Raw genomic sequence first — 22,035 nt, forward strand, 5'->3', positions numbered from 1 at the left:
ACTTGGATTCCCTAGTTTTGCACCAGGTTGACTGATCTCAACCAGTGGGGGTAGCTTTAACTGGCCCCAGTGTCTCCTTGCCTTCAGGTGGCAGGGGTCAGAGAGTCTGGGGTGGGGTAGGGGCAGGGAGATGGTGTGGGGGAGCGTGAGGAAGAGAGAGGTGAAATGGGGGCAGGGCTATTTACAAAAGTGGGATGGGAAGGGAGGATGAAAGGAAGATGTCATTCTTGATTGCTTAGGGTAAAAAAAGGCTCCTTGAAAGACAGCTACGGGAGAAAGGAGAACATTGGAAAACAGAGAAAAAAAATATTAACATGGGCCTATTTGAGAAGCTTGCTGGTCCTCAGTGAATCAGCATTGGAATAAGTGAGAGAGTTAATGCAGACATTGTCAATGTTACTTTATGGCATGGAGTGCATAGGCATCTTTGAGTAACTAACTGGTGGTAATTTCACCAGGTATGTGCCAAAAACATAACCTCACCCTCACAGACACACCTACAGTCAGTCAGGCTACAGTTAGATGACAGTGATTCAGATTGGGAACCTTGGATGACTTTTGTCCCTCTCCTGAACCTATAGGATCCTGAGGCCAATTACACTGTTGACTGGGTGACAGTGACTGAGCACAGCGTAAAGGATATATTGTGCTTACATTTCTGTGCTTTCCATCAATATTCTAATGCATGGTGCAGCATTCCTCTCCTGGTGTGCGTTCAGTGCTGTAAAGTCTTCCCAGACTGCAACACATTCTCTGGAATTTATTTTGATAATGTTATTCTTTGTGCTTATTGAGGACAGGCACATACAACTGGCATTGACATTTGTTTTATGGTTTGTTTGAGGTGCCAGCATCAAACTCCCAGGGCAGGAAACCACATATTCAATTTAGAGATCCCTCAACAAGGGCACATGCAGCCCAGGTTACTTTCACAAGAAAGATTCATATGCACTGTCCCATCAAATGCTCCCAGATATGGCATGGATTTGGTAGGGTAGATATCCTTCTATACTGCCCCATTAAATGCATACAGGGTAGGCACAGCATGTGTTAGGTACAGAACAAAGCTGCACTGTGTCCATCAAGCAGTCGCAGGGCAGGTACAGCACAGGGTTAGATACAGAGTAAAGATCACTCTACACTGTCCTCATGAAATATTCTATTTATATTCCAAATATGACATTGCGATGTACAGCCAAAAATAGTTTTTTTTATTCATTTATGGGATGTGGAGGTCACCAGCTAGGCCAGCCTTTTTGCCCATCCCTAATTGCCCAGAGGGCATTTAAGAGTCAACCACGTTGCTGTGGGTCTGGAGTCACATGTAGGCCAGACCAGGTAAGGATGGCAGTTTCCTTCCCTAAAGGGCATTATTGAACCACGTGGGTTTTTCCTGATAATTGACAATGGATTCATGGCCATCATTAGACTCTGAATTCCAGGTTCTTATTGAATCCACCATCTACAGTAGCGGGATTCGAACCCGGGTACAAGAAATTACCTGGTTCTCTGGATTAACAGCTTCGTCTATTCTTTTAGATTGAGTTAAAGCTCCCTTTACACTGTCCCCATCAAACACTCTGAGGACAGGGATAGCATGGAGTTTGATGCAGTGTAAAGCTCCATCCACACTGTCCCTAGAAAACATTCCCAGGAAAGGTACTGCATGGAGACAGATAAACAGTAAAGCTCCCTCTACACTGTCCTCATAAAACATTCCCAGGACAGGTACAGCAGAATACCTCATGTCTTGAACCATAAGCAACATGCAAAAGACCATTGAACCAAATCAAACATTTGGTTTGAGGAGTATAAGAAATGGTCTGATAAGTTCCAGTTTGACAAGATCAGATTTTGCACCATTAAATTGACAATTTAGCAAACATCATTGTTTGGTTAATTGTGTTTGGTCCCTGTTATCCCTGATGAGACTGGAACTTGCAGTGAGCGTGGCATATTAAGCAAAGTGTGCCAAGGTCAAGAACTTGCACTCAAAGGGAACGAATCAGCTGGATGGGCTCAATGGACTCCTGCTTCCTATTTGTTGAGCTTTTACAACTCCTCCCCCTTCTGGACTGACTAAACCTCTCATGCCTGACACTAACGGGTACCCAATTGGGTTGCCAGCTGGTGTAGGACTTGCATTCACATAGCCCCTGTCACAACCTCAGGGTATCCTGAAGCGTTTTCCAGCCAGTGCAGTACTTCTGAAATATGAGCAGAACAGGAAACTTTGGCAGCCAATTTGAACACAGCAAACAGTGTGAGAATGAGCAAACAATTTGCTTTGGCAATGTAGGAGGGTGGATATATGTTAATGGAGAACCATGGGCACTTTCCTCTTGTTTTCAAAATGGTATCGTGAGGTCTCTGTTGCCCGCATGAGAGGGGGGAACGGAGCCTCTATTTAATTGAGAGATTGTACCTCTGACAGTGCAGCACTCCCTCGGTTAAGCATTGGAGGATATTTGTACAAATCTCTGGAGTAGAGCTAGACAGCTAGGGCTAGACAACCTCCTGACTCTTAGGTGGTACCCACTGACACACAGATTCATATACAAAAAAGAAAGGGGATAAATCTTTGTGAAAACCTGTATCCATTGTACCTGCCCAGACCTTGTTCCCTGCTGGATTTGGCCTTGCCCTGTCAGGTCATCCAACTCCCCCTGTCCTTTATACAAAGCATCGTGGAGCTGAATGGTCCTGCACATTAGGTCAAGCACTCAGGAAATTTGGAATCTTAGCTGTGAGAGTAACACCATTGACGGAATGTTCTGGAGCCCCGGGAATATTCTGTGCAATCAAGAGCACGCCATCTGGAACTTTCCAAAGAAACACAGGTTTGGCTTGGCCAGGTGGGTCCTCACAAGCTTCTAGCCAGTTAAGCTTCATGAAAGAGAGGGGGTGAACATAAGTAAGATGGCTGCTGCCGAAGGTGACAAGAGAAATAGAAGAGGGAGAGAGAGAGAGAGAGAGAGAGAGCAAGGAAGAGAAAGAGAGAAAGAAGCATTCTATGAGGTTTAATTGGGACGCTTCTCATAGTATTTAAATAATAAATCACCACACCTTCAGGAGTCACAGGAACACTGACTGGTGTACAAAGTTCACCATAACTATATGGGATCTAAAAGGCCTGGTGTGATCAAACCTTCATTGATGATACAACCAACACCGTCCTCCCTTGGTTCCCTGGTGAACATTCTCTCAATTCCTTTTCACTTCTCTTCACACAATCTCGTTGGCATCAACCGGAAGTGATTTTGGTGCTAAGATTTTTCTCACTGTCGTGACTGCAGTCCATGTTAACAATGTCTCCTCTACTGTACCATTCCTCGCCGCTCCATACAGAATGAGGAAATGACCTCGTTGGTGTTGGCTTTTCGAATGGTTGAGGCCCACGATCATTGGTCCAATTTGAGTGAAAGGAGATGGGGGCTGGATGGAGGGACGGGGATGGGTGCAGAAGGGGGTAGTTCGGAAGTTTCAGGTGCCTAGGAAAGGTTGGGAAGGAAGGGAGAAGGCAGGGTCATTTGTCTGTCTCCTGCACAACACCTCCCATCGTTTAACACGTGGACAGCTGCTCAGAGTATCGCTTCGAAATCAAATGCCCAAGAATTCACGGAAAGAACATCGTCGTTGCATGAAACGTCTCAAAGTTGTGGGGAAGGGGTTTGTGGGAGGGGGGTGAGGGGGCAGACAAAATTTTAAAAAAAAGAGGGCGACATGGGGCCTTGCTTTCTGCTTGGCCCATGTGTTGACTTGCGGAGCTGTTTGCCTTCATCATTCACAAGCCGCCTCTTCTACATCGGAGGAACTATCAGGCCAGACATGGCTTGAAGATGGAAGGAGAAAAGAAAGAGAAATGACAGGTTAGATTGGAATGGTTGTCCCTTGCATACATTCACTGATATGTGACACCACCTAACAAGGCTCTTTATGTGGTCAACCTGCTCTTCATCTGCCCCCGAAGCTGAACATAAACATAAGAAACAGGCAAAGATGAGGCCCATCTGACCTCTCAAGCCTGCCCTTTCCTTTCTGCGATATCATGGCTGATCTGTCCCAGGCTTCTACTCCTCTTTCATTCCAACTCCTCATAGCTCTCCCTGATATTCCGAAAATTCATCCACCTCCTCTTTAAACACTTACAGTGATCTAGCTTTCTCAACTGTCTGGGATAGAGACTTTCAGGCACTCACTACTCTCTGAGAGAGAGAAAAAAATCCCTTCGAATCTCAGTTTTAAGTGAGTGCTCCCTTATTTCGTAACTGCATCTCCCAACTTGAGAACTCCTCCACTACTGGAAACATTTTCTCAACATAACCTTGTTAACCCTTGCCAGGATCGTGTATGTTTCAATACTTTCACCCCTCATTCTTCCAAAATCTAACGATAAGGACCTAACCTGCTTAGTTGTTCTTGATAAATCAACAGTTTCATTCCAGCAATCACCCTTGTGAATCTCTTCTGCGCTTAGTCCAATGCCAATATATCTTTACTAAATACGGGATTGAAGCAGTGTACAGAACTCCAAGTGTAGCCTCACCAATAGCCTGCACAATTATATTAAGATTTCTCAATCTTTAAACTCCAAACCCCTAGCAATAAAGACCAAAATTCCACTTGCCTTCCTAATTATTTGCAGATCTAACTACTAACTTTTTGTGTTTCAAATACAAGAACACCCAGATCCCTCCGTGTTGTACGTTTTAAAAAAATTATCTCCTCATTAACGTAAAAGACTACCTTTTGAGTTTTCTTGCCAAAATGCTCAACCTCATACACTCCCAGATTAAACTCCACCTGCCAAATTATTACCCACTCACTCATCTGTATTCTCTCACAGGTTCCATAAGTTTTCAATACAACATGCTATCCCACCTGTTGTTGTATCATCAGCACATTATATTAGACATTACATTCTGCCCCATCTTCCTGGTTGCTAAAATCAACAGTAAATAATTGATTCTCTTGCATTGATCATTTTGGCAGTGCAATAGTTACATCTTTCTAACCTGGAAAAGAACCTATTAATTCTGATAATCTGTGTGTTAGCCAATCCTCAATCCATGGGAAGACATTATCCTCAATACTGTGATCTTAAATCTTGTGCAATAACCTTTTATGTGGCACCTTATCAAATGCCTTCTGGAATATCCAAATACACGACACTTACTGGTTCCCCTTTATCAATTCTGCTTGTTATATCCTCAAAGAACTCAAGCAAATTTGTCAAACATTTTTCACTTTCATAAAACCATGCTGATTTTATTTGATGGTGGTAAACTTTTCTAAGCGCCTTTTTTCTTCAGTAATAATGGCCTCAAGCATTTTCTCAATGACGGATGTTACATTAACTAGCCTGTCATTTCCTGCTTAAAGGCAAAATACTGCAGATGCTGTCCCTATGTACATGTGCGTTTCCTCCAAGTACTCCAGTTTCTTCCCACAGAACAATGATGTGCAGGTTAAGCGGATTGGCCATGCTAAATCGCCCCATAGTGTCCATGAATGTGCAGTCTAGGTGGATTAGCCATGGGAAATGCAGGGTTACAAGGATAGGGTAGCAGGCTTAGTCTGGTTGGGATGATCTTCAGAGTGTTGGTGTGAACTCGATGGGCTGAATGGCCTGCTTCCACACTGTAGGAGTTCTATGCATGCTTGGTTCTATTAATAGAGGAATAGGGTATGAAAGACAAGAAGTTAAACAGCTTTAATAAAATCATCAGCTAGACTGCAGATGGAGTATTCTGTTCAGTTCTAGGCATCGTACCTTGGGACGGAATGATGAAATATTGGAGGACAGATTTACCAGAATGGTTCCAGGGATATGGGAGGTCAGTTATGTGGAAATCTGGGATTGTTCTCATTGACTCGAGAATGTTAAGGGAAGATTCAATAAAGCTGTTCAAAGAATTAATAAGGAAAATTGTTTCCACTGGTAAGAGGGTCTGTAACCAGAGAACAGAGGTTTAAGATAATTGACAATAGAATCAAAGGAGAGATGTAGAAATGTTACAGAACACTTTCTTTTAAATCTTGAATCCAGTTCCTAAAAAGTAAGGACATCTGTCATAATAAAAGCAAAGTATTGTGGATATTAAAGATCAGAAATAAAAACTCAGCTGATCTGGCAGCATCTGTGGAGAGAGAAACAGAGTTAACGTTTCGAGTCCAGTGACCCTTCAGAACTCTGAACAAGAGTCATGTTGGACTTTGAAACATTAACTCTGTCGCTCTCTCTCTCTCCCCACAGATACTGTCAGGCCTGCTGGGTTTCTCCAGCAGTATCTGTTTTTATTAATGAACTCTGTCAATCTGACCACCACATAACTCCAATCCTTTACTATCTGATTGAACCTTAGTGAACTCTAGGAAAGCAATTCAGCTGCAAGTATATGGAGAAAATCCCTAACATCTCCTCAGTGCAATGGGCTGACGTTGTGACCTTGCCAACATCGTCTGGAGCATTAATGTGGAAAATGCTGTCCTGACTCAATGAGTCGAGGGGTCAGTTTATGTCTGTGAAATTACTGAAAAGTGGGGTGGATTGTCAAAGCTTTTAAGCTGCACTCATCGGGACAAATGCAAGAATGGCAGAACTGGTGAGATCATTTCAGATTTGACATTCCTGCATTTGTCTTGATGAGTGTAAGACAAGGCGACTCATCAACCCATCCCTCTATTTGGTATCACTCATGTCTTCTTTGATTCTGTTCTTGCCATCGGCGTCACTGGCACGCTGACCCTGCCTTTTCTCACATACTCAGAGGGGTGGGAGTGCAGAATTGCTGGCCCTGGAGGAACGGAAGTGAGAGTCGGCACTTTCAGGAGCAGAGAGAGCTAAACCAAAATCGGAGGTGGTCAGGGGAAAGGTGTCGGAGGAGCGAGTGGGAGGCTGGTACACTTTAGGCAGGTCCTGACTTTTCACAGTTCCTCCAGCTTTGAATTCCAGGGGGATTCCCATTTTTGTGAACTGATTTACTGATTTACCCCAATCCTTACAGAAATCCTACATGGTGACAGCTCCTTCCATTTTGTGTGCAGCCATTCTCTGTGTGGTCCCACCTACACCACAAACATCAAGCAATTGTAGAATCATAGTACAGGAACAGACCCTTCGGTCTAACTTGTCCAAGTTTTCCAAACTAAACTAGTCCAACTTGCCTGTGTTTGGCCCATATCCCTCAAACCTTTCTTATTCATGTATTTGTCCAAATGTCTTTTAAATGTTCCAACTATACATACATTTTCCACTTCCTCTGGCAGTTCATTCCACATACTCTGCGTGAAAAAGTAGTCTCTCAGTTCCCTTTTAAATCTTTCTCCTCTCACTTGAAACCTATGCCCCCTTTTTTTGAACTCCCTCACCCTAGGGAAAAGGCCCTTGCTATTCACCTTAACTATGCCTCTCATGAATTTATAAACATCTACAAGGTTACCCCTCAATCTCCTACAATCCAGTGAGAAAAGTCCCAGCTTATTTTTGTAACTCAAACCTTCCATTCCCACCTTCCATTTCCATTCCATTCCTGGTAAATCTTTTCTGAACCTTCTCCAATTTAATAGTATCCTATAGCAGGGCAACCAGAACTGGACACAGTGCTCCAAAAGTAGCCTCACCAATACCCTGTACCACTTTAACATGACATCCTAACTCCTATACACAAAGATCTCAGCAATAAAGGCAATTGTACTAAATCGCTTCTTAACCACACTGTCTACCTGTGACACAACTTTCAAAAAACTACGTACCGGAAACCCTAGGTCTCTCTGCTTGCCAACACTACCCAGGGCCCTACTACTAATATGGAAGTCCTGCCCTAGTTTGTTTTACAGAAATGCAATACCAATTCTATGGAGAACATCCCCAATTGGGGTGGGCCGTGGTGTCAAGGTGCAGCCTACTAGCCCAACAACTGGTCAATGCCTGACCTTTTTTCTCCCCCTTTGCTGGCGGCGTAACTTGCCTGAAATAAGTGCTAACGAAAAGAGGACGATGCGCTTTAGAGTGTAAGCCGAACATTAAAAAAGACGCAGCGTTGAAATGCGGCAGCTGTAGCTCACCTTGCAGGTTGTTCCCATTGGAGCCAGTGCAGGTAGGAGGCGGAGAGGCCTGAGGCCTAACGACAGGGGCAAAGGCGCTCTTCTGTTTCACTGCAGAGATCATATTGACAGGAGAGAATGAGAAAATGCCTGGGGTAGTGTTACCATTGGAAGACAGGGTGACGGAGGAAGCCGTCATAGGAGGGCTGGACGGCACGACTGCAACAGAAGACAGATATGAAGGGAATACACGTTAGCATTTATAGCGGTCAAGGGAAGTTGAGCTAATAGATTGCCGCAGACTGCATAAGTGAAATCTTTCCTCTCCGGCGCACGTAATCCATTCTCCTCCAACCCAGACCACTCTTCCAGCTGGCTTTGAGAAGGCCATTTGGTTCTGGGTACCATGACTAAGGCTGGAGCAATCAGACAGAATCATTAGAATGACACTGAGGCGCCAAAAGAATTGTATGATGAGGATATGCTGGGTAAACCTTGGTTCTGTCGTATTCTCATAAGTTTAGAAGATTAAGGGGTACATGGGAAAAGGAGTAGGCCATTCAGCACCTCGCACTAGTTCCGCCATTTAATGAGATCATGGCTGATCCGTGGCCTACCTCCAAATACCCGCCTTCAACCTAATCCAGGGGTTTAGAAAATGTCCAAAGGGTTTATTTCGGAAGATGGAGGGAACCTGTTTCCGCCGAGAGGGTCGAGAATAAGAGCACGACATTTTAAAATCAGAGTTAGGCCATTTAGAGGAGAATGCAAAAAGCTCTTATTGATGTAAAGTGTTCATGGAAATTGCCACTCTCTCCTCACAAAACACGTGGGGTGTCAGGAGCAACATGGATCTCACAAAAAATCTCGATTGTTAGGTTTCTCTAAGGCAATAATATCTGCGGATATAGAACAGAAATTAGGATAAAGTTACGGTTCGGGAGCAGACTTGAGGGGCTCACTGATCCCTCCTGTGCTTAACACTCTACAGTTGATTGCACCATTTTCAACGGCATCGAAACTGAATCCAGGCCAATACTCACTAAAGTGGGAGGTTGGCAGGATGGGGGATGGGTTGTGGTGAGTTTGCAGTAACCAGGCTAGTTGTCTCTGTGGTAAGTTGTCATATGCCCAGAATCTGGCTCATTCCCAGTCCCTACGTTTCACCGCCCTATTGCGTGATGTATTATACACACTGGGCTTTTGCTGATCTTGAAAAGGCTTATACATCTTCCCGAGGGTGCGGCAGATGCCAGTTCTGAAGGGCAATTTGTTGTATGGAGGGATGCAGGATATTGAAAAAGATTACATCTGAGCGGGCAAAACTCCTGTGGAACAAAGGTTGGAGGTGAGGTGTAGGTCAGATCGGACCGAACAGCAAGGTGGAACAGGCTTGTGGAACTGAATGACCTGCACTATTCCCGTGTCCTTAATCAATTTCTTATCCATACTGTTGCAAAGTCAGGTAGAGTACTTGTAGATTGGGAGACAGGAAATTAGAATTTGGTGTTTGTAAAGTGCTGGGTGAGGTGGGGGGGAAACATTGCGTGATCCCTTGAAAAGATGATGTGCTTCTTCTGTGCTTAGAGATTTGAAATGGATGTCTGCGAGCAGCAGCTTGAAAGTTTGCAAATACATGGAGAGCACTCGAGTTGAAACATTTGTATCAAACGGCTGTACAGTTAGCGAAGCAACAGTTTTTACCAAGACAACATGTTTTGAATTTCGCCAATCAATTTGAACCAGGCACTTAGGTACCAAAAATCAATTAAATTTAAATCTGATGGTCTTGACAACATAGGACCAATCCTATTGTACGAAATATTGACATATCATCAAGCGCAAAAAAGAACAGGGAAGTTGGACAAAGACAGCAGAGCTAACTGCTATCTGCCAGAGGTGACAGCCCTCAGCTACTAAGAGAGAATTGCTGGCTCTCACAGCCTCCTCTATGTCTCAGGGAAAGCACCATTTAAGTACCAATTGTGCCAATGGCACAACTAGCTAATATTCCTGACAGAAGAATCAATGGAGGAGGCACGGAACATTTCGGAAGTCACACAACCAGGCTGTAATTTCGAGAGACTAAATTCCTCTTTAATGTAAGTGTGACTTACGTTTATTGGAACAGCATACCAATAGAATCTTGCTTTATTTGGGAATAGCTAGTAGTTAAAAGGGGTTTATTGGTTTGTTAATAGTTTAGTTATTATGTTAACTGTCAGAGTTAGACAAATAAATTGTGTATTGTTGATTTTAAAGTGAGTGTCAGGGATTTATTTTATTTAACCACTAGAAGTTGCTGAAGAGCAGGTTACACCACTTCTCACACTCCTTTTACAGATTATAAGGCGAGGTGCTCTTCTTTGGGTGTTTCGGTTTTAGTTCTCGGGGTGGGGAGTAGGCGGGTCAGCATCCGCTTTATAACAATACTCCTTCTGTTCCTTTAATCCCACTACCTTCAATTTTACTGACAATGTCACGTATTATGCAAATTTCCTACAATAAGGGACTTACTTCTGAAAGAATATCATTGATTGTAGCTGCTTGAACCTTGGTTTAATTTGAAACATGATGAAATTTTGAAAGATAAAATGCCATTTAGCCCATCTACATATCCCTATCCCCATTTGTGACCCCAAAGTCCATCTAACTATCACGGTGTATTTGACTCAGAAGTAGTTTTACTTTCCAGAACACACTCAATTTCATTTATATTTTTCGATATTATCTTAGAATGAGATGGGAATAGGAAAGGAGAGTGATGTAATGATAATATCACTGGGTTAGTGATAACCAGCCAAATGTTCTGGCGACATAGGTTTAAATCCCATCACAGGAACTGGTCAAATTTAGCTTCAAATGGTGACGTAAAGCCATAATTTTTTTTTGTTGTTAAAAAACCGTCTGGTTCATTAATGGCTTTGGGGAAGGAAAACTGCCATCTTTACCTAGTCTAACCTACACGTGACTCCAGGCCCATAGATACATGGTTGACTGTTAAGTGTCCTCAGTTCAAGGGCAGTTAAGGATGGGCAACAAATGCTGGCTATTTGACCCATTATATCTTCTCCTTAGTCAGTTCTGTTCTCCCTCTTTTTATCCCTGGTCCTGTCTTTTTTTTAATCAAATATTACTCCAATCGTCTTTTGAAGGCTAGTCCTGAATCTGCATCAACAACTATTTCAGGAAGTCCATTTAACATCACAAATCTTTGCCTAAAACGTTTCTGATTGTGTTGCAATTTTTCTTGAGTCTATATCTCTATCTCACCATCTCTCCTGGCCATGCAAACTGCTTCTCCTCATTTCTTCTACCAAAACATGTCATAATTTTGAACATCTACACTAAGTCTCCCCTCAGATATCTCTTCTTTGAGGAGAACAATCCCAGCTTCTGCATTTTCTTCATATACTTGAAGTCTCTTGTCCCTGGTATCTATCCAGTAAATCTCAGTTTTAAGCTTGATAGTATTACAGAGTTATAGGACCACAGTGATAATGTCATCTCAGCAGTCATCCAGTCCCCCAGGGTAATGTTTTGGGAGCGTGGGTTCGAATCTTACCACAGCAGATGCTGAAATTTGAATTCAATCAAATCTGGAGTATAAAAAAAATGCTTAGGGAACTGGAATATTGTCTTGCATTGCTAGAGGGATTGGATATAAAAATAAGGAGGTTATGCTGCAGCTGTATAGAATGCTGGTGAGGCCACACCTGGAGTATTGTGTACACTTTTGGTCTCCTTACTTGAGAAAGGATGCACTGGCACTGGAGAGGGTGCAGAGGAGGTTCATTAGGTTGATTCCAGAGTTGAGAGGTTTAGTTTACGAGGAGAGATTGAGTAACTGGGACTAAAATCATTGGAATTTAGAAGAATGAGGGTAGATCTTATAAAGACATATAAAGGTAATAGGTAAGATTGAAGCAGGGAGGTTGTTTCCACTGATGGGTGAAACTAGAACTAGGGGGCATTGTCTCAAAATAAGGGGGAGCAGATTTAGGATGGAATTGAGGAGGAACTTCTTCACGCAAAGGGTTGTGAATTTGTGGAATTCCCTGCCCAGTAAAGCAGTTGAGGCCACCTTGTTGAATGTTTTTAAGGCAAAGATAGATTTTTGAGCAGTAAAGGAATTAAGGGTTATGGTGAGCTGGTAGGTAAGTGGAGCTGAGTCAATGAAAAGATCAGCTATGTTCTTATTTAATGGTGGAGCAGGCTTGATGGGCCAATGGCCTACTCCTGCTCCTATTTCTTATATTCTTATGTTGCCCATTGGAGACCATGCAGGGTGTTGTGAAGCTTCATCTGGGTCACTAATGCCCTTTAGGTAAAGAATCTGCCATCTTACCTGGTCTGGCCTACATGTGACTCACAGCAATGATTCTCCGAAATGGCCAAGCATGCCACTCGGTTGAAGGGCAAAAAATTCTGGCCTTGGCAGGCATGCTCAAATGCCGTGAACGTGTGGTACCCAGAATCCCTTCCCCATTTTCAAGAAGATTACTCAAATGTGGCTGGCCAGGAACCTTACTTGTTCTGCATCACGGCCATGTTAGAAGGGCTTACAATTGCTTGTGTGACCACAATGAGAACCCACCTTCTGTCGTCAAGCAGGTCCTGGAGTGGGCCTCGGGCTCAGGGACTCTGCACGTTTACCTCAAGACCGCCTAAGCTTTTATACTCTATGACTAAAACTAAGGACCCTCTTTGTCTGTGTGAACACTTTTATCGACTTGTCCTGACATTATCCATGTCACCTCTAGGTAGTGTACCTCTAACCAGCAGACATGCGAGGGAAATGCATTTCTCACATTTCCATGGCCTTCCCTTGTGAGGGCAAAGAGATCACTCAAACAGCAGAATGAAGCAAAGAAAAACGCTCTGCAATGGTTTGGTATTGACTTAACCTTGCTTGCACCATGTCATACCGATCAGGACTTAAGAAGTCGAGTCAGCTAGCTCACTTAGCTGGACAGCTTGTTTGCAAAACAGAGTGACACCAACAGTGTAGGTCCTGTCTTCTCCACCTCAGTGGTGACCATCAGGTTCCGCTCACCATCAGTTGCCTCTCTCCCTCTTTCTAATGAGAGATTGGTATGATGGTGCCCCTACACCTCTCCCCTCACTCCCATCCAAGGCCCCAAGAAGACTTTCCACATCAAGCAGATGTTCACCTGCACATCTGCTAATGTGGTACACTGTATCCGCTGTACCCGTTGTGGCCTCCTCTATGTCGGGGAAACCGAGCGGAGGCTTGGGGACCACTTTGCAGAACACCTACGCTCGGTTCGCAATAAACAACTGCACCTCCCAGTCGCGAACCATTTCAACTCCCCCTCCCATTCCTCAGACGACATGTCCATCCTGGGCCTCCTGCCTGCCACAACGGTGCCACCTGAAGGTTGCACGAACAGCAACTCATATTTGGCTTGGGAACCCTGCAGCCCAATGGTATCAATGTGGACTTCACAAGCTTCAAAATCTCCCCTCCCCCTACCGCATCCCAAAACCAGCCCAGCTCGTCCCCGCCTCCCTAACCTGTTCTTCCTCCCACCTATCCCCTCCTCCCACCTCAAGCCCCACCCCATCTCCTACCTACTAACCTCATCCCGCCCCCTTGACCTGTCCGTCCTCCCTGGACTGACCTATCTCCTCCCTAACTCCCCACCTACACTCACCTTTACTGCCTCCATCCCCGCCTCTTTGACCGGTCTGTCTCCTCTCCACCTATCCTCTCCTCTATCCATCTTCTATCCCTATTTATTTCAGAAACCCCTTCCCCTCCCCCATTTCTGAAGAAGGCCGAAACGTCAGCCTTCCTGCTCCTCTGATGTGCTTGGCCTGCTGTGTTCACCCAGCTCTACACCTTATTATTTCAGAGAGTTATGCACTTGAACCCCAAGGCTCCTCTGCTCCTGTGCTCCCTCAAAGTTGTATCATTGAGCTTGGATTATCTCTCTGTGTTTCTTCGAATAAGATGCATTACCTCACATTTCTCTGCATTGAAATCCACCTGCCAGATGCCTGCCCATTTGGCCAACTTGTCAATGTCCCTTGGAAATTGCTCAGCTTCATCCTCGCAATTCACTATTCTCCCTAGCTTAGTATCATCTGCAAGTCCTGGCTTGAAACCTCCTGGATCATAAGTGAACAACAAAGAAATTGTTCTCAGCCTCACTTCCCACCCAGGAATGAGTCAAAGTCAAAGAGTCATAAGAGTTGTACAGCACAGGAACAGACCCTTCAGTCCACCTCGTCCATGACGACCATATATCCTAAACTGGCCTAGTTCAACTTGCCAGAATTTGGTCCATATCCCTCTAAACGCTTCATATTCAAATACCCATCCAGATGCCTTTTAAACGTTGTCATTGCACCAGCCTCCACCACTTCTTCCGGCGGCTCATTACATACACACACCACCCTCTGCGTGAAAAAATTGCCCCTTAGGTCCCTTTTAAATCTTCCCCCTCTCACCGTAAACCTATGCCCTCTAGTTTTGGACTCTTCTAGCCGAGGAAAAAGACCTTGGCTATTCACCCTATCTATGCTCCTCGTGATTTTATAAACCTCTATAAAGTTACCCCTCAGCCCCTAAATGCTCTAGGGTAAATAACCCCAGCCTATTCAGCCTCTCCCTATAGTTCAAACCCTCCAAGCCCGGCAACATCCTTGTAAATCTTTTCTGAACCCTTTCAAGTTTCACAACATCCTTCCCATAACAGGGAGACCAGAATTGCATGCAGTTTTCTAAAATGGCCTAAGCAATGTCCTTAGGAAAGAAGTGGGAGAGAATTAGGGTCAAAAAGACAGAAAGACTAACAAGGTCTGAGTCACTCCCAGACTAGCTGACATCCAGTTCAGCATCTGCGCTTTGGGATCCTTCTTGCTAAAGGAGTGTGATAGAGGTGGGATGTGGCAAAGAGTAAGAGAGGGAAGGAGTGGACTGAGAGTATCAGAAATTGTAAAAGAACACAACAGCAGTAGTGTATCGCAGATTTAAGTGGTTGCTATGTATTGGTATGGAGTGTGACTACAATACGCTCATGGATCATGTTGTACAATCAGTAAGACTGTGAGATTGAGGGGAATTTGGAAACCAGGCCAATGGTGTGAATTGGTTTGCTAAATATCTTAATCCTGATACCTGAATTTATGGGGTGGGGGATAGAGAGTCATTTAACAAAAACTCAGGTCGATATCACTCCCCTCAAACTTGAGTCAAAAACGATTCCCCCCTCCTCCACCCCCTCCTCCCACACACATTTTGAAGTTAGACAAAGAACACTAATGTGGTCCGCAGCCCTCAGGGTTCGATGGCAGAGCTCTGCCCAACTTACTGGCGTATGGAGAGTTGGCAGCAGATCCATTCAGAAAGCTCGGAGAGCCCGGTATTCCCAGGTTGGACATCCCAGTGTTCCCATACCCATTCATGCTGCTGGTATTGTAGCTGGGCTGTTGGGGGGTGGAGCTGGTCACGTACCCTCGAGGGGAAACGCTGTTGGTGTTGCGGTTGTAACCTGCACAGGGGACAAAGACAAAGACACATAGAATCCATAGCACAGAAGGAGGCCATTTGGCCCATTACGTCATTGCTGCTCCATCCAGCCTCGGGCCCCCTTCTGGTCCTGAGGTTTGGTGTAGCTCAAATACAATGTGGCACGCCACCCTTTCGGTCAGTCACTGCCAGATCCCAAATCATTCAACTCTTCCCAATCCTTCCATCAATAATTTTACATCCATGTACCCAGTGATTCCGCCTCTGTTCACAGAAAGAGAGATTTCCCAGTCATTTCGTCTGGGCCCCTCGTAATTTTTTTTACCTCAACTAAATTTTCCCTCACCCTCTTCTATTTCAAAGAAAGCAATACAAGCCTATCCAGGCTCTCCTGACAGCGAAACATCTCCTATTCCTGGAACTATCCTCATAAAGCCCCCTCTGTTCCGCTCCAGTGTAATTGTATCCCTCCTGTAATGCAGTGACCAGAACTCCATTTAGTCCCCTAGCTGTGATCCACTAGAGGTTTGCACAGTCCAAGCATAACATCCTCATTCTCAAATCTTTACATCTCAGCTAACAAAGAAAATGAAACAGGCAGAGCTCATTCCAGTACATACAGGGACAGCCCAGCATGGGCATGTACTCACTGCTTTTGTTTTTAACTTCAGTCATGGGACGAGGGTGTCACTGGCCAGTATTCATTGCCCATCCTTAATTGCCCAGAGAGCAGTTAAGTATCAACCGCATTGCTGTTGGTCTAGAGCCATGTGTTTGCCAGACCAGGTGAGGATGGCAGTTTCCTTCCCTAAAGGACATTAGTGAACCAGATGGGTTTTTCCCCAACAATTTGCACATGGTTGTCATTGGACTCTTAATTCAAGATTTTTTTGTCCCCGTTGAATTTGAATTTGAAACATTCAATAAACATGACCAGATTGACATTGGGAGTGATAAGGTATTGGAGGTTTAGGCATACGTATCTCCTGACCCAGATGAATTGTATCCCAGGCTGCTGTGTGAGACAAGGGAGGAAATTACCAGGGTTCTGACTCAAATTTTCAATTCCTTTCTCTGGTCACAGGGGAGGTGCCTGAGGGCTGGAGGACAGCTAATCTGGTTGCATATTGCAAGAAGGGAGGTGGAGATAAACCAAGGAATTACAGACCAGTGAGTCTTGCATCGGTTGTAGAGAAACTAATGGAGAAAATTCTGAAAAGGAGAGTTAATCTCCATTTGGATAAGCAAGGTTGATCAAGGACAGTCAACATGGCTAAATCAGAGTCAGGTCCTGCCAAACAAATTTGATTGATGTTTTTTTTCCAGGAGGCGACCAGGGTTGTAGGAGAGGGTTGATGTGGTTTATACGAAGTTCAACAAAGCCTTTGACAAGGTCCCACATGGGAGACTGATAAGGAAAATAAAAGTTTGTGGGACACAGGGAAATTTGGCAAAATGGGTCCAAAATAGGCTTAGTGGTAGGAGATCGAGTGTGGTGGTGTAAGGCTATTTGTGTGACTGGAGGCTGGAGTCCAGTGGAATACCACAGGGTCAATACAACAGAGGGCAATTCGCTCACCATGACTCAGAAGTGAATGGTGAAGGACCTGATGTTCAACAGGAGGAAGAGCATCCAACAGAGGGTGGCTGTGAGAAGTGACTGAGGAGGATTCTGGGAGAATTCCATCCTTTATCCCCTTCACTGTCAGGACAGATTATCTGAAGGTGGTAGGAATATGTTTCAGAGGGGCTAGGGCATGCACAAAATCTTGGGAGGAGTGCAATGCCAAGGTGAGGCAGAAACTGGCCTTTTGGGAACACTGCTCCCTCTCCATTGCAGGTAAAAACCTGGTCATCAGGTGTGAGGCACTCTGTCTTTGTTGTACATGGTGCAGCTTTGGCCAATTCCCTGAAACTGCTCTGTTGCAGTTCATCTTCATCTGGAGGTCTAAGATGGACCAAGTCTGCAGGGACACCATGTACCAAACTCTGGATAAGGAGGGGGAGGGAGGAGAATGTACCCAATGCTGCCTCATCCTGATGGCCATCCTTGTGTGTGGCTGCATCAAGCTGTGCACAGATCCTCGGTGCGCAAACACCAAGCGTCACTGCGTATTAAGGTTCTTCCTGTCCCTGATATTGTGAAGGATGGGACTGGCTTTAAGTAGTTGGACCATTCCATATCACCTGTCTTTCATGGAGAAATTTGCAAAGGGAAACATGCTTGACCACAAGTCCAACAGGAAGTGGTGGTCATGAAAAAATGTTTGCACCCAGAAGGTTGTGGGTATGTGGAACTCACTGCCTGAAAAGGTGGTCAAGGTGGGAACTCTCAAGACATTTACATGAGCACTTGAAATGCCAAAGCATACAAGGCTACAGGCCAAGTGGTGAAAAATAGGATTAGAACAGATATTGACTGGTGAGGCATGATAGTTAGGCCACACTTGGAATATTGCATCCAGTTCTGGTCACCACACTACCAGAAGGATGTGAATGTTTTGGAGAGGCTACAGAAAAAGGTTTACCAGGATGTTGCCTGTTATGGGGGATTTTAGCCATGAAGAGAGGTTGGCTAGAATGGGTTTGTTTTTACTGGAATGCAGGAGGTAGGGTGTGGTGAGGGGGCTCGGCGGGTGACCTGATAGAGGTTTATAATATTGTGAATGGCATGGATAGAGTGGAAAGTATGAGGTTTTTGTTTTCCCCAGGGTGGAGGGGTCAATTACTAGGGGACACAGGTTCAAGGTGAGGGGTTGGGGGGTGAATGTTTAAAAGAGATATGCAAGCAAGGTTTTTCACACAAAGGATGGTGAGTGCCTGGGACGTGCTGCCAGAGGAGGTGGTGGAAGCAGACACAATAGCAGCTTTCAAGAAGCACCTGGATGAATACATAAATAGGAAGGGAATAGAGGGATACAGATCCTATAAGTGAAGACAGTTTTAGTATGGAAGGGCAAAATGTGTCGGCACAGGCTTGGAGGGCTGAAGGGCCTGTTCCTGTGCTGTATTATTCTTTGATCTAGACCAATGGGTTTTTGTTTTTGCTTATTGTAAAAATACTATGACAATTAATTTTCACACAGCAATATTGACCAGATGATCCTCATTTTTTTTTTTGGTGGTGGGGGAAACATGCAATAGGTTGTTGAGGGGCAAATAGTGGACAGAACACTGAAAGAAACGCATACACTTCCTGAAAATAGTGCTCTGGGATCCACTTCTACATCCACTCAAAGAGAGCAGGAAGGACAGAGCGTTAACGTCTCTGTTGAAAGATGGCACCTTCAATAGTGCAGCACTCCTTCAATATGCAGTGCAATGCCAACTCAGATTTCACACACACAGCTCTCACTTGAGTGTGTAATTGTTTTCATTCTTTCACAGGATGACAGCATCACTGGCTAGAGCAGCATTTATTGCCCATCCAGAGGAAAGTTAAGAGTCAATTAGGTTAACGGAAAGATTCTTGGCAGTGTGGAGGAGCAGAGGGATCTTGGGGTTCATGTTCACAGTTCCCTGAAAGCTGTCACCCAGGTGGATAGAGTTGTTAAGAAGGCGTATGGTGTGTTAACTTTCATTAATAGAGGGATTGAGTTCAAGAGCCGTGAAGTTATGCTCCAGCTATACAAAAGCCTGGTTCGGCCACATCTGGAGTATTGTGTCCAGTTCTGGTCACCCCATTACAGGAAAGATGTGGAAGCGTTGGAAAAGGTGCAGAAGAGATTTCCAGTTGCCTGGAATGGAGGGAAGGTCTTACGAGGAAAGATTGAGAGAGCTAGGGCTTTTCTCTTTAGAACGATGAAGGATGAGAGGTGACTTGATAGAGGTGTACAAAATGATCAGAAACAGTAGACAGCCGGAGACTTTTTCCTAGGATGGAGGTAGCTTTTACGAGGGAACATAGTTTTAAAGTGAGTGGAGGTAGATATCGGGGAGACGTCAGAGGTGGATTCTTTACTCAGAGATTGGTAGGGGCGTGGAATGCATTGCTGGAGAGGGTAGTGGAGTCGGCCTCATTAGGGGCATTTAAGCGGTTATTAGATAGGCATATGGATGATAGTATAAGGTAGGGGTGGAGGTTAGATAGACCTTAGGTTTCGGGTAAAAGTTCAGCACAACATCGTGGGCCGAAGTCCCTGTACTGTGCGGTACTGTTCTATGTTCTATGTTCAATTACATTGCTGTGGGTCATGTAGGCCAGACATGGTAAGGATGGCAGCTTCCTTCCCTGAAGGATATTAGTGAACCAGATGGGTTTTTCACCAACAATTGGCAATGGATTCATAGTCATCATCAGACTCCTAATTCCAGATTTGTATTGAATTCAAATTCTACATTCTGCCACAGTTGGATTCGAACCCAGGTCCCAAGAACATTATCTGGGTCTCTGGTTTAACAGTCCATTTGGGCGACACAGCAGCTTAGTAGTTAGCACTGCTACCTCACAGCGCCAGGGGCCCGGGTTCGATTCCACCCTCAGGCAACTGTCTGTGTGGAGTTTGTACATTCTCCTCGTGTCTGCGTGGGTTTCCTCCGGTTTTGTCCCACAGTCCAAGAGTACCGGCTCGGTGGCTCGGAGTGTTCAGAGATGTGTAGATTTAGGTGGGTTATAGGGGGATGGGTTTGGGTGGGATGCTCTGAGGGTCGGTGTAAACTTGTTAGGCCGAAGGGCCTGTTTCTGCACTGTAGGGATTCCATGGAGCAATTATACCGTTAGGCCATCACCTCCCCAAATCGTAACAATGAAAAAAAAACTGGAAAATCTGAAGGCAAGCCGACAGTAATGGATCCCTTGGATTATGCTCAGAGTAATGGATATCTGGGAATGAACTACATCGAGTAATAGATACCTGGCATTGAGTTCCAGGCAGTAACAGGCACTTGTCAATGCATTGTCTGCCGTAAACATAAGTTTTCAGGTAACAACAGATTTACATCAGCAATTTGTGTAACCGTGTGATTTTCTTTATTATCGGGTACATCGCTCAGTGTTTGGGGTCAGTCTAATTCTGACAATACCTCAATGAGAGTGGGTGAATTTCTCAACGTGGAGTCTATGACTTCCAATCAAAGTACACCTACAGAATTCAAACACAAGTTCCTGGGAAGGTGGGGAGCAAAATGTGCAAAAGTAGAACCGTGGGGTGCTGGGACTCTTTTGTAAAGAAAGATGAAGGCTGGATCTGAGAGAGACTTCAAACATTTCGAAGGGGTTGGATACAATAGATGTAAAGAAGGTGTTACCAGCTATGGACGAGTATGTGGGAGGTAAGTCCAAAACAATGATCATAAATACAATGTAGGCACAAACAAATCTAATGGGCATTCAGAAGAGATGCGGACAAATTGCATGGATGGGTGAAGCTCCAACAACATTCAAGAAACTCAATCCCATCCAGGACAAACTCGCTTGATTGGCACCACATCCACAAGCATCCAATCCTTACACCACCGACACTCAGTAGCAGCAGTGAGTACTGCCTACAAGATGCACTGCAGAAATTCACCAAAGATCCTTAAACAGCACCTTCCAAATCCATGACCACTTCCATCTAGAAGGACAAGGGCAGCAGATACATGGGAACATCGCCACCTGCAAGTTCCCCTCCAAGCCACTAACCATCCTGACTTGTGAATATATCCCCGTTCCTTCACTGTTGTCGGGTCAAAATCCTGGAATTCCCTCTCTAAGGGCATTGTGGGGCTACATACAGCACATGGACTGCAGTGGTTCATAGAAACAAAGAAACATAGAAGATAGGAACAGGAGGAGGCCATTTGGCCCTTCAACCCTGCTCCATCATTCATCACAATCACGGCTGATTGTCCAACTCAATAGCCTAATCCTGCTTTCTCCCCATAACCTTTGATCCCATTCACCCCAAGTGCTATATATAGTTGCTTCTTGAATACATTCAATGTTTTAGCATCAACTACTTCCTGTGGTAATGAATTCCACAGGCTCACCATCTTTGGGTAAAGAAATGTCTCCTCATCTCCATCCTAAATTGTCTACCAAGTATCCTCAGGCTGTGATCCCTGGTTCTGAACACACCCACCATCAAGAACATCCTCCCTGCATCCACCTTGTCTAATCCTGTTAGAAGTTTATAAGTTTCTATGAGATCCCCCTCATTCATCTGAACTCCAGTGAAAACAATCCCAACCTAGTCAATCTTTCCTCATACATCAGACCCGCCATCCCCAGAATCAGCCTGCACTCCCTCGAGTGCAAGAGCATCCTTCCTTAGAAAAGGAGACCAAAACTGCAGCTCACAACAACTTTCTCAAGGGCAACTGGGGATGGGTAATAAGTGCTGGCCAGCCAGCCACGCCCACATCCCACAAGTGAATGAGAAAAACATAGTCATCCAACATGGTTAGAGTATGGAACTCACAGCCAAAATAAGTAGCTAACATGCTGAATAACACAAATGCATTTAAGGAAGAAATAGAATGAAATGCTAACAGAATGAAACAAAGTGGGT

The 22,035-nt window shown here is 44.7% G+C and overlaps 1 protein-coding gene across 7 annotated transcripts in view; it reads right to left on the reverse strand.

The window, feature by feature from the left end:
• Positions 1-1,422: 1,422 nt before the first annotated feature.
• Positions 1,423-22,035, reverse strand: part of LOC109923201 (transcription factor COE3-like) — a 417,628-nt gene continuing 397,015 nt past the window's right edge. For 4 of the 7 annotated variants that reach the window (XM_048597446.1, XM_048597443.1, XM_048597436.1 and 1 more), the window contains 3 exons: positions 15,387-15,566; positions 8,068-8,265; positions 1,423-3,832 (listed from right to left, as the gene is read on the reverse strand). In XM_048597446.1, coding sequence (XP_048453403.1) covers positions 3,801-3,832; positions 8,068-8,265; positions 15,387-15,566 — 410 coding nt within the window. In that variant the 3' untranslated portion in view covers positions 1,423-3,800. The remainder of the gene's footprint in view (positions 3,833-8,067; positions 8,266-15,386; positions 15,567-22,035) is intronic. The other 3 variants (XM_048597456.1, XM_048597462.1, XM_048597464.1) reach the window with 2 other exon arrangements.

The sequence above is a fragment of the Rhincodon typus genome, chromosome 1 (assembly GCF_021869965.1).
Source record: "Rhincodon typus isolate 14 chromosome 1, sRhiTyp1.1, whole genome shotgun sequence".
NCBI classification, from domain to species: Eukaryota; Metazoa; Chordata; class Chondrichthyes; order Orectolobiformes; family Rhincodontidae; genus Rhincodon; species Rhincodon typus.